Source organism: Oncorhynchus masou, chromosome 21 (assembly GCF_036934945.1).
Source record: "Oncorhynchus masou masou isolate Uvic2021 chromosome 21, UVic_Omas_1.1, whole genome shotgun sequence".
NCBI classification, from domain to species: domain Eukaryota; kingdom Metazoa; phylum Chordata; class Actinopteri; order Salmoniformes; family Salmonidae; genus Oncorhynchus; species Oncorhynchus masou.
The window spans coordinates 5762920-5776293 of NC_088232.1; the positions used below are offsets into that span (position 1 = coordinate 5762920).

General features: G+C 42.9%; 1 protein-coding gene across 3 annotated transcripts; it reads right to left on the minus strand.

The window, feature by feature from the left end:
- Positions 1–109: 109 nt before the first annotated feature.
- Positions 110–12873, minus strand: LOC135507670 (neurotrophin receptor-interacting factor homolog). 3 transcript variants are annotated; one of them, XM_064927266.1, is made up of 6 exons: positions 12369–12873; positions 11832–11962; positions 11468–11632; positions 6197–6361; positions 5702–5813; positions 110–3197 (listed from the first exon to the last, which is right to left on the minus strand). In XM_064927266.1, exons 1-6 carry the CDS (start codon positions 12649–12651, stop codon positions 2968–2970), a joined length of 1086 nt encoding a protein of 361 aa, XP_064783338.1. In that variant the 5' UTR covers positions 12652–12873; the 3' UTR covers positions 110–2967. The 3 variants fall into 3 exon arrangements, with proteins under 3 accessions (XP_064783338.1, XP_064783337.1, XP_064783336.1); XM_064927265.1 differs by lacking the exon at positions 110–3197 and adding an exon at positions 3448–4731; XM_064927264.1 differs by lacking the exon at positions 110–3197 and adding an exon at positions 3448–4776.
- Positions 12874–13374: the final 501 nt, after the last annotated feature.

Here is a 13374-nt window from a genome sequence, read left to right on the forward strand (position 1 = left end):
TTTATAGGATTAAGTATGTCAGCTACAGAATGGTTCCCAGATAGCCCCTGTGCACATCTCAAGCCACACTTCTATTTCGCCCATTGTGAACACTCCTATGTCTGATAAGGTTAGTCAAGAAGGTGAAGCTCATAGTTTGCACTTGAAGAGCCTCTCCTTGTTGTGAACGGTCTGGTGTTCTTTCAAATATTTTGCCCTAACGAACCGCTTCAACGCGTGCAGCAGGTGTACGGCTTGTCTGTGTCTGTCCTAATCCTCAGCCTCCCACGTCGTGACCCAATGACACCAGAGGAGGTAGAAGCAGGAGTCACCACTCTCAGGTGGTTAGTCTTTGAGCTCCCTCCTTGAACTCTTGCCATTGCTTGGGTGTTGTTGGGATTGTGTGCTGTGTTATAGGCTAGGCACCTTGTGTTGAACGCCCATCCTGACTGGCAAGCTGGCGAGCATGGAAACAACCAAGTCAAGAATTATTATGCAGAGTTAGGGGTTCAGCCAAACTCTTTTGCAAAGGTAGCAACAGCCAAAATAGTCAGTATGCTAGCAGAGCTTAAATGCTCCAAAGCCACAGGCCTGGATAATATTCCTGCAAGGTTTCTTAGAGATTCTGTTGAGCAAATTGGCCCTTGTATTAGGCATATATAATCTCTCTCTTGAACAAGGCATCTTTCCCAGGGATATGAAACAAGCTAAAGGTATACCTCTGTATAAGAAGGGCATAACGTCTGAATATGGGAATTATAGGCCTGTATCTATCCCCAGTGTAACATCAAAGATCCTGGAGAGAGTTGTACATGAGCAAATTTATGAATATGTCAACATAGTCTAATGTATGATTTTCAGTCAGGTTTTAGAAAAACATACTCCACCGATTCATGTCTACTTTACTTGACTGACTTCATCAGGAAAGAGATTGAAGGAAATCTCTGTGGAATGGTACTGCTTGACCTACAAAAGGCTTTTGACACAGTAATCTCGAAATGGAGGCACTGGGGTAATGCAGCATCCCGCAAGGCTGGGTAAAGTCCTATTTATCAGGTAGGGAGCAAGTAGTAGAGGTTAATGGTTCACTGTCTCAGGCAAAATGAATGAGTTGTGGCATTCCGCAGGGGCGCGTGCTTGGGCTTCTACTGTTTTTAGTGTATATTAACGTTATGAAATATTATTTTCCTTTATGCGAATGACTACACTTCTGGAGTCATACAAAAGTAAAACTCTGTTGGAGAGCATACTTAGCACAGAGCTTACTAACAATAGCAAATGGCTTGGAGATAATAAGCTCTCTCTGCACTTAGGGAAAACTGAGGCAATTATTTTTGGATCCAGACCTAAATTGAGTAGATTTTCTGAAATCAGAGTGGAGTTAGGGGGTGACTACTAAAACCTCTGTTAGCTACCTGGGATGCATTCTAGATGGAAGTTTGGGAGGTGAGAGGGTGGCCAATAAAGTGCTAGGGAAGGTAAATGCCAGGACTACGTTTTTGGCTAGAAAGTCCAAGCTGCTTGATAAGGCCTCCGTGTAAGTGCTAGCCACTGCCCTCATTCAATGCCATTTTGACTACGCTAGTACTTCCTGGTTTGGGGGCTTATCTAAACTTATGAAGGGGAAGCTCCAGATAGCCCAGTATAAGCTGATCAGGGTAGTATTGAAGGTGAGTCCATGTACTCACATAGGCAGGAGCTGCTTTCTGGAACTAAACTGGCTGCCTGTTGGCTGCCATCCACTAGGGTGTCCCAGATGAGACTAGGTTTGGTTTACAGGAGTATATATGGTTCTGCGCCCAGATATCTAACTGATTACTTTCGCCGTTTTAGGGATGCACATAATCACAGCACCAGATCAGGTGTTGCTAATGTGTTTTTATCAGTGGTGGGCCATCAGGGCCAGCAAGGCCTTCTCTGCTGGCCTAAACATCATCAGAATATACATTTTTTTTTAAATATATTTTCCCACAAATATGTATTCAATTATTCCCCAAGAGTTACACTCTTCATTTCATAGCGTTCCTCTTGGTTGCACTGCTTCCAGCCCCAGGTTGAGATTTGGAGGGCTGGTCTTTATGTTAGATCTTTTATCCAATCATATTCAGCCATCATGTGTTGCCAGGGGTCTAAAATCTGCCCTCAGGCCTTCAGAATCAACAGTGTGGGCGCTTGTAGCTTAAAGTGAATGGAAATTAAAATTTAGTGTCAACCAATCAGATTTAGAGTTGGCTATTGTACGCCTGCTGGCTGGCTCCAGTGTTACACAGGAGCCAGCTAGCAGGCGTAGTGCCTGCACGTCTTTTGATTGGATTACCAATATTGAGAGGCAGGTCCTATATGGGCAGGTCTCAGAACTAGGAAACTGAAATCTAGACGCCGACGCTACAAAGCCGAAGCTACAAAGACAGGCTCCGAGAAGCACTGCAAACTGTACTGCTGGGAATGCCTATTATTTGCAAGTGATCGATTTGGTGTTTGGAGCCACACTGGCTTTGCAAACCTGAGTTGTCTAACCAAGGCAGCAACGAGACACCAAAGTACGGCTGGGCACTTACAAACAATGGTGCTTTTGAAAACTTTTGGGGACACCCGAGTGGGTCTACAGCTCAAAGAACAAGCGCGCAGGGCAACAAAGCTGCACAATGAAAAGGTATTGTACTCTTCCCCTGCAATTCTCTGAATAAAAATGTCAATTTCAAGGTGACGCAACGCCTGGTTATACTGCGTTTCTGTCTAAATGTATAGTGTCTAGAGCCATGGCATCATAATGATGGTAATAAGAGGTGGATTAATTTGGGTGGGACTGTGTAGGACTTCACTGAAGGACCAGGCCCCAGAACCACGGCACGCTATTGGTTTTTATACAGGTTTAGGAGTAATGGTGGGAAATGTACTTTCTTGTATACTTGAGCCTCAGAATGGAATGAGTTGCCTCTGCCCATAAAAACAATGTTTTCAGGCTGCAGAGTTGATCCCTGACTGGAGTCAACATCTCTCGGATGACAACCAGGAATGAGATTGTTCTGTCCACTGGTTGTGTTCTGTGTGGTGGTGGAGTCGCTGTCCCTTGCAGTTGGGTCCTGGTTCTGACTCGGGAAGGAAGAACAATGGCTCCTGATCCAGGGTCGTGATCCGTTGCCAGGGTTTGTGATCAGCCGCTTCACAGGTCCAGTCTCTCCCAGCAGCAACACTGGATATCAGCAGGTCCTCATTGACTGCAAAACACAAATTGTACAGAAGAGCATAAATATTTATAAGAAACTCATTGCTGTACACAAAAACATGACATCATACAATGTAGTATCATAGTCAAGCCCATTTCTAACACTGTGATTCAAGTACCTAACCATATGGAGTGATTGGAGTATATTATAAAAACTATTCCATATGTGTTGATTCAAGAATTATGAATGTTTTGGTTCGACTGAGAAGGGAAATTCAGTCCCTGCAATGATACAAAAATAACCAAGTCAATCAGCACATGTTTATTTCAACAAAATGGTCATACACTCACATAACATGAAGTGCAGCACTTTTATTGTACAAAACAATAACTTCTCACTATGGTAACACTTAACCTTTCCTGTAAATCTGGGACCCTCTGATAAAATATATTTTCAGAATACTTAGTAAAAAGAAAAAGATTACACAGATCTTTATGGCAAGTAAACATGAATTAAGGCACTATAAAACACCAGTATCAAACTAAATGGTCATAGTCACATTTCATCAGTGAAGCATTTTTATAGACACCATCAGCATATCATCTACTCTGTCTCATCATACTCTTTCTTTCCTCAGTTCCCTACTACATTTGTTCCTGACTTGCCTAGTAAAATAAATAAATACATCCAAAACCAAAAGAATTAACTACAAACAAACTAGCACGTACTACATTACATGTCACGACACTCTACACATGCGCTGTGTGCATTTTCTGTTGGTGTATCCTGAGATTGCTCCTCTCTGAGAACCTCTTCCCGCAGTGTGTACAGGCGAATGGCCTCTCTCCTGTGTGGACCTTCAGGTGCCTCTTCAGGTGGTGCTGGTGGGAGAACCTTTTCTCACACAGGTGGCAGCCGAACGGTTTCTCCCCCGTGTGCATCCTCTGGTGGATCTCCACCTGTTTAGGGAAATTGAAGGCTTTCCCACAGAACGAACACGGGAAGCACTTATTTTTGCCACCAGATCTGCTGATAGTGCTACTACTACAGTCATTTGTCAATGGGCTTGTGTAGCCATTTAGTGTTGAGGCACTGGCATTGTCTGAGGTCTGGTTTAACATTAGGAGAGTGTGAGGAGGATGAAGGCCAGGGAGTGTCTGTGTTGTCGCAGGGTCCATGTTCCAGTCGATAGATCCTATAGAAGGTATGCTGAAGGAAGCACCCGTTAGGGGGTTAACCTGAGGCACCATCAGTCTCTCTGAATCATGACTATAGGAGCAGGATGGATCACCGCTAGCTGAGTCTGTGTCTGTTCTCTCCGGCCGCATAGGGACACCTTCCAGTCCCCGCAGACCAAATCTATGCCTCGCCCTGGTCTCAGCAAGTCTGTTGTCATGGAGACTTTGCTTGGTTGTTGTTTTGTGTTCAACTGTCCGTTTCTGGTTGTGCTTTACAGTGTTGTTCCCCAGCCCAGAGTTGAGGACGCTGTCCCATCCACTGACTTCCACAATGTTGCCTCTGGTCTTGGCCAGCTCAGTGATGTCATCCCCTGGGCCCATGGCTGCACCCGTCTGGGTCTGGGAATCTAAGATGGCAGCCCAGTCGCCTCTGTTAGCTTCCAACCAAACACCTATAGGCAAATGTTACAATCCAGACTTAAACATGACACAACAGAAAAAAATCATTGACATGGCCTGGTGATGTCTATAGCCAGGTTTCCATCCAACCTCTTATGTGAGTAACGTACATTTACGATTTAAAAAAAACGGCCTGATGGAAACAGCAATTTTGTTGTTAAACTTTCCAAAAGTGGACAAAAGAAAATATGCTAGACATGGTGGGATCTTTTCATCTGTAAAACAAATTATACGAAAATATTGATATAAACATGGAGTCACGTGATGTTTTGTGGTCCTCCCACTACCACTTGGGAAAGCATCCAGTTTATTACAGATACAAATAAGTTAAGATGGACTTCACAGGGTGGTGAAAGTGCACAGTGTTCAGCTTGAAGCTACTTATTCTGGTGACATGATCGATGCTTGGCTGCCATTTGACAAATAAAAATCCTGCTCTTATCCATAATTATCTCATCATGTAGGCTGGTTTACCAGCACTGTATCTGCGAGCTGTTGCCTAGAACGCACTCCTCAAGACCAGAGTGGGCATATTCGCGTATAACGCAACAGTTTACTATCAGTAGAGTTCAAAATGTGATGGAGAAACATTTAATTTATGAAAGTGGAATAAGTACCTTTTATGTGCACTATGTCATTACACACTGCTTTTTACCCTCAAGTCAGTTTGTTGGAAACACATTGGTGGGAAAATGCAGATTTGATAATATTCTAATTAAAATCTTTCACCAATCAGATGGAAACCTAGCTTATGACTTATGTTGCATCATATTGTTTATTTGTATTTCATACAAATTGTATTGATGTTGATTTATAAATGAAGTACTCATATTGTTTCATACAAAAATAAATCAGGCGCATCACTATAGCCATTGAAGACCTATTACTATATGTAGGCTATATGTATTTCTCTCTTACCTTGCTCCCCCATCTTTAGACCACTCAGCAGGTCAATGCTCTCTGGTTCGTCTTCTATCGTCTCCTCTTTGACTAGCAGCAGATCAGGCTTCCCATCCTCCATGTCTACTGACTGTAAGAGATACCGAGTGAGAGGATGTTGGATCAAGAAATCTGATATAAGCAACCTGCTATGGGGCATCTTCTGATTGGGCAATGAGGGATTGCTATGAGTACTATACAAACGTGTTAATTTAATTATTTAACACTCTTAAATGGTTTGATAATTCAAAAGACATGGTCCCACACTTAAGACCAAATTAATCAAGACCTGAGCACGTATCCACAAAGAGAATCAGAGTAGGAGTGCTGATCGAGGATCAGGTTAGCACCTGTCTAAAGTCTTATTCAATATGATCTCAAATGCAAACTGATCCTAGATCAGCACTCCTACTCTGAGAGGCTTTGTGGAACCTGACCTAATACCATACAGACAGTAGTTCACAGTGGGCTCACCTCAGTGAGGCTGTGTGTGGTCCTGTGCTGCACAGCTGGTTCCTCTGTGGGTTCAGGAGGAGGTGTAGTCTGGTTGTCCTCCATGACCATGGTCCCCTCAGGGTTCCCCAGACCCTCCTCACACCCCTCCTCCTTCACCAGCAGCACCTCAGGACCCTCCTCCTCCTGGAAGAGACAGGTGATACAGATTACAGACATACACTCCCTCAAGTACATACACACAGATAATAAACACACTTTCAACATGAAGTGTTTACCTATACTGTAATTACAGAATTACATCATTGTTGTTAAGCCCATCATGGTGGACATAAATATGATGTTGTGGGTAAGCTATGATAACTCAAAAGTCAGTCAAACCTTAAACTATTTTACAGTAGGTGTTTGTTAGAGCGTAGGTATATTTATTAAGTCTAATTGTTATAAAGCGTTGTCTGTGTACTCAGAATAGGGTGAGATCAGGTGATGTATTCTAAAGAGGGTCTCAATGAAAGTCTTAGATTTAAAATAATGTTTTTAAATACACCAAATGAAAACCACATACACGTCTCAACAAAAAATCTGCATGAACTTGAATGGAAGTAATGAGTTGAATGGAAGTAATGAAATAGGCATTTGTGAACATCATATACACAGTATAAACACAATATGTAAGACTTGAAAAAAAAGGAACACCTGCTCTTTCCATGACAGACTGACCAGGTGAAAGCAAAGATCTCTTAATGAGAGATCACTTGTTAAATCCACTGTGTAGATGAAAAGGAAGAGAGGTTAAAGAAGGATTTTGTATGTGTGCCATTCAGAGGTTGAATGGGCCAGACAAAAATAGTTTAAGTGCCCTTGAACGGGGCATGGTAGAAGGTACCAGGTGCACCTTTTTGAGTGTGTCAAGAACTGCAACACTGCGGGGTTTTTCCACGCTCAATAGTTTCTCGCGTGTATCAAGTAGAGGTCGACCGATTAATTAGGGACGATTTCAAGTTTTCATAACAATCGGAAATCGGTATTTTTTGGGCGCAGATTTTTTATTTATAATATATATTTTTTTACAACTTTACTTAACTAGGCAAGTCAGTTAAGAACACATACTTATTTTCAATGACGGCTAGGAACGGTGGTTTAACTGCCTTGTTCAGGGGCAGAACAACAGATTTTTACCTTGTCAGCTCAGGGATTCAATCTTGTAACTTTAAGGTTAACTAGTCCAACGCTCTAACCACCTGCCTCACGAGGAGCCTGCCTGTTACGAATTCCTTTATTAAAATCAATACACAGAAGTACAGTGGGGGGGAAAGTATTTAGTCAGCCACCAATTGTGCAAGTTCTCCCACTTAAAAAGATGAGAGGCCTGTAATTTTCATCATAGGTACACTTCAACTATGACAGACAGAATGAGGGGGTAAAAAATCCAGAAAATCACATTGTAGGATTTTTTATGAATTTATTTGCAAATTATGGTGGAAAATAAGTATTTGGTCACCTACAAACAAGCAAGATTTCTGGCTCTCACAGACCTGTAACTTCTTCTTTAAGAGGCTCCTCTGTCCTCCACTCTTTACCTGTATTAATGGCACCTGTTTGAACTTGTTATCAGTATAAAAGACACCTGTCCACAACCTCAAACAGTCACACTCCAAACTCCACTATGGCCAAGACCAAAGAGCTATCAAAGGACACCAGAAACAAAATTGTAGACCTCCACCAGGCTGGGAAGACTGAATCTGCAATAGGTAAGCAGCTTGGTTTGAAGAAACCAACTGCGGGAGCAATTATTAGGAAATGGAAGACATACAAGACCACTGATAATCTCCCTCAATCTGGGGCTCCACGCAAGATCTCACCCCGTGGGGTCAAAATTATTACAAGAACGGTGAGCAAAAATCCCAGAACCACACGGGGGGACCTAGTGAATGACCTACAGAGAGCTGGGACCATAGTAGCAAAGCCTACCATCAGTAACACACTACACCGCCAGGGACTCAAATCCTGAAGTGCCAGACGTGTCCCCCTGCTTAAGCCAGTACATGTCCAGGCCCATCTGAAGTTTGCTTGAGAGCATTTGGATGATCCAGAAGAAGATTGGGAGAATGTCATATGGTCAGATGAAATCAAAATATAACGTTTTGGTAAAAACTCAACTCGTCGTTATTGGAGGACAAAGAATGCTGAGTTGCATCCAAAGAACACCATACCTACTGTGAAGCATGGGGGTGGAAAAATCATGCTTTGGGGCTGTTTTTCTGCAAAGGAACCAAGACGACTGATCCGTGTAAAGGAAAGAATGAATGGAGCCATGTATCGTGAGATTTTGAGTGAAAACCTCCTTCCATCAGCAAGGGCATTGAAGATGAAACATGGCTGGGTCTTTCACATGACAATGATCCCAAACACACCGCCTGGGTCAACGAAGGAGTGGCTTCGTAAGAAGCATTTCAAGGTCCTGGAGTGGCCTAGCCAGTCTCCAGATCTCAAGCCCATAGAAAATCTTTGGAGGGAGTTGAAAGTCTGTGTTGCCCAGCAACAGCCCCAAAACATCACTGCTCGAGAGGAGATCTGCATGGAGGAATGGGCCAAAATACCAGCAACAGTGTGTGAAAACCTTGTGAAGACTTACGAAAACGTTTGACCTCTGCCAACAAATGGTATATAACAAAGTATTGAGATAAACGTTTGTTATTGACCAAATACTTATTTTCCACCATAATTTGCAAATAAATTCATTACAAAATCCTACAATGTGATTTTCTGGATTTTTTCTTTAATTTTGTGTCATAGTTGAAGTGTACCTATTCATTGCACGCAGTCAGGGTATATGCAACAGTTTGGGCCACCTGGCTCATTGCGAACTAATTTACCAGAATTTTACGTAACTATGACATAACACAATATTTAGACTTAGGGTTGCCATCTGTTAGATAAAATACGGAACGGTTCTGTATTTCACTGAAAGAATAAACGTTTTGTTTTCGAAATGATAGTTTCCGGATTCGACCATATTAATGACCTAAGGCTCATATTTCTGAGTGTTATTATGTTATAATTAAGTCTATGATTCGAGAGAGCAGTCTGACTGAGCGATGGTAAGCACCAGCGGGCTCGTAAGCATTAATTCAAACAGCACTTTCGTGCGCTTTGCCAGCAGCTCTTCGCAATGCTTCAAGCATTGTGCTGTTTATAACTTCAAGCCTATCATCTCCAGAGATTAGGCTGGTGTAACCAATGTGAAATGGCAAGCTAGTTAGTGGCGTGCGCGCTAATAGCATTTCAAACGTCACTCGCTCTGAGACTTGGAGTAGTTGTTCCCCTTGCTCTGCAAGGGCCGCGGCTTTTGTGGAGCGATGGGTAACGATGCTTCGAGGGTGGCTGTTGTCAATGTATTCCTGGTTCGAGCCCAGGTAGCGGTGAGGAGAGTGATGGAAGCTATACTGTTACACTGGCAATACTAAAGTGCCTATAAGAACATATAATATTCATATAATAACTACAACCTAAAACTTCTTAACTGGGAATATTGAAGACTCATGTTAAAAGGAACCACCAGCTTTCATATGTTCTCATGTTCTGAGCAAGGAACTTAAATGTTAGCTTTCTTACATGGCACATATTGCACTTTTACTTTCTTCTCCAACACTTTGTTTTTGCATTATTTAAACCAAATTGAACATGTTTCATTATTTATTTGAGGCTAAATTGATTTGATTGATGTATTATATTAAGTTAAAATAAGTGTTCATTCAGTATTGTTGTAATTGTCATTATTACAAATTTTAAAAAAAAGAGGGGAAAAAATAAATTTAAAAAATGTCCGATTAAATCGGTATTGGCTTTTTTGGTCCTCCAATAATTGGCATCGGCGTTGAAAAATCATAATCGGTCGACCTCTAGTATCAAGAATGGTCCAACACCCATCCAGCAAACTTGACACAACTGTGGGAAGCATTGGCATTAACATGGGCCAGCATCCCTGTGGAACACTTGACCCTTGTAGAGTCCATGCCGATGAATTGAGGCTGTTCTGAGGGCAAAGGGGGATGTAAATCAATAAGTCAGGTGTCCTTAATGTTTTGTACACTCAGAGTATCACACAATGTCTGGATTCAACATTCTACCCAGGAATATTCAACACTGAAATCTGTTAATCTCGTTATTCCAAATGCTTCTGTGGATCTTTTCTATTGACAATAATGAATTCATTTTTTGACTTTAATGAAGGATTTGATATAAATATTGAATGCTATCGAGTTTAACGGTTACTTTCTATGTTATTGAGTGGAATGTTTTTTCTGCTAGTGTATCCTGAGGTTGCTCCTCTTCCCGCAGTGCATACAGGCGAATGGCCTCTCTCCAGGTGTATCTTGAGAAGGTGCTGGGGGGAGAAACTCTTCTCAGCTGTATGATATCTTCCCTGTGTGAACCCTCTGGTGCCGCTTCAGGCTGGACGAATGGGTGAAACTGACCAGGCATAGGTGGCAGCCGAATGATTTCTCCCTGTGTGGACCTTCAGGTGCATCTTCAGGTTGCCACTTTCGGGGAAGCACATCTGACAATGGGTACCGCTTAAGTATTTCTCCCCTGTGTGGAACCTCTGGTGGATCGCCACCTGGGGGCAGCTGAAGCCTTTGTAACAGAACATGCAGAGGAACCATTTCTCTTGACTATTGCCTGATGTTGCTCCCACTCCCTGCGAGTGGTCTCCAGCCCTGTGGTTTGAGTTCAATAACCAATTGAAAAGAATGCAGCTGTGTGAATCGGAAGGCCCCATTGACATGGACACTGGATCGCAATCCCTAAGCGAATGTAAAGGGGAGTGGGTCGCGAGATTTGTCTCTAAGCTTTCCCTGTAATCTAAGAACTCTTCCCATATGAGTGTCCATCTCCTCTGTGACTATCTGCATTCCGTGTGGGTGGAACGTCGCCCGAAAACATTCCCAGTCACTTCATCTACGACCAGACCCTCCCTTTTCTTATCTAGATACCCTTCAAAGTGTACACTACTACTATACCGGTTCCAGTCCGCTCTATACAGATCAGTCTGTGTCTCTAAAGCCAAGGGCATTTTGCCAGGGTCCATCTCTGTAGTGTAAGAAAAACACAGATCATTACCGGTCTCTAACGGGTCAAAGTAAATACTATGAGCCAGGGACAAGAGGATAGCCCAGTGTCCACTGGGGCTGATCTGTGGTCAGATCCTGTGTGTAAGAGCCTGTGTGTTACAGTTAAAGTCTCTGTGTCGGTCTCTGACTTGAGGACGGTGTTCGGCATTCCACTGACCTCCGTGATGCTGTGTTGGGTCCTGGCGTGGGGAGTGGTGGCAGTGTTGAGTTCCTCTGTGGCTACAGGGGGCGCTCCAGTCTGGTTGTCTCTGCTGTGTGGTGGATGCTCTCCTTTGGTCATCTCCTGCTTGACCCCAGGACCTGCAGCCTCTGCATCTTCAGACTGAGACAAGAAGAGCAGAGGTTATTTCCGGTCATGTGTAGAATTGCATAACAATACCATAGGGAAGTCTCACAAGCTCCCCTATGGCAGATAAATGAGGGTGTACATGTAAGCAAGTGAAAAGCTGAGGGGAGCCTTTCTGAAATAAAATGGCCACATTTGATGTACTGTCATTTTTATGTAATACCATTACACTAACCTCTATCATGATAATGTGCTGGGTTGAGGTTCCACTCCCCTCATCAACAGTGATTGGTTGGTCATCTCTCCATGTTTTGTGTCCTGCTGGCTTCACAAAGCTCCTGTAACCTCCAGTGAGATGTCCTTCACCTGAGAGAGTGATTGGGGGAAAAGAGGTGGTTAGGTTAGCAAAAGGCAATGGTCAACGCTATATTGTACACTATTGACAGTTTTGATACTGTGTAGAATTGGCAATGATGTAAGGTAACACTAAGCATAACTTATTGACATACTATTTATTGATTAATGTATTATGATCCATGCATCACATTGTTTTCAAGGACTAAATAATAGGAAATACAGTAATAAATTATCTGGTTAGAATATGACATTGGCTCTTTGCACAAGATAGTTAAGTAATCAGAGGAATTATTGCATACTATCCAAAAACTGATCAAGACCCAGTTCTGGGTAACACATCAAATCACATGTATTGGTCATGTACACATAGCTAGAATCTGAACACATGTGCAGTGGGGAACGAAGCTAAATGTACCTCTTGCCATTCCTCTGTATCGGTCAAGAATGTTGACACTTCTGGGACGACTGGCGAAGACGCGCTCTCGTATTGTCCTCTCTGCGCGCTCCCGTGACACCTTCAGTTCAAGTAGCTGTAATTTCCTCCGCAATGCCCTGTTTTCTTTCTGGCTTTGAGTTATTTCCAAACGAAACACTGCATAGTCGTCGTCTACGAGTTTACATATGTCTGCCACGGCTGCATTCGCCAGCACCTCCATGACGGAGGCTATTTGAGTGTGAAAAACCATGCAGTTTGCCATTGTTAGCTAACGTTAGCATCTAGGCTAGCCTTACCTAGATCAAATCTATCCACCAAGTCCTTTCTCCAACACAAATTTGGGAACTAGATTAAGTGATGATGTGCAGTTAAAGTAGTGATATGTCGAGTTCCAGTGTGTTCATAAACGTCTAAATAACAACAATACAAATTACAATACGCCAAAGTGGAAATTGTTATTGGTCACTGTTCACATCCGCTTATCTCTTCCTCGTGTGATTTTCTTATTCCATGGTATATTGAGTTCGCAGAATGTATTGCGCATGCTGCCACCTACAGTGCGGGATGGAAACGGGTATATTCAAACAAACCTCCAAAAATGAATAGGTCAAACGTTTTCTGTAAGTCTTCACAAGGTTTTCACACATTGTTGCTGATATTTTGGCCCATTCCTCCATGCAGATCTCCTCTAGAGCAGTGATGTTTTAGGACTGTTGCTGGGCAACACAGACTTTCAACTCCCTCCAAAGATTTTCTATGGGGTTGAGATCTGGAGACCGGCTAGGCCACTCCAGGACCTTGAAATGCTTCTTACGAAGCCACTCCGTTGCCCCAGGCGGTGTGTTTGGGATCATTGTCATGCTGAAAGACCCAGCCACGATTCATCTTCAATGCCCTTGCTGATGGAAGGAGGTTTTCACTCTCAATCTCACGATACATGGCCCCATTCATTCTTTCCTTTACACGGATCAGTTTTTACCAAAAA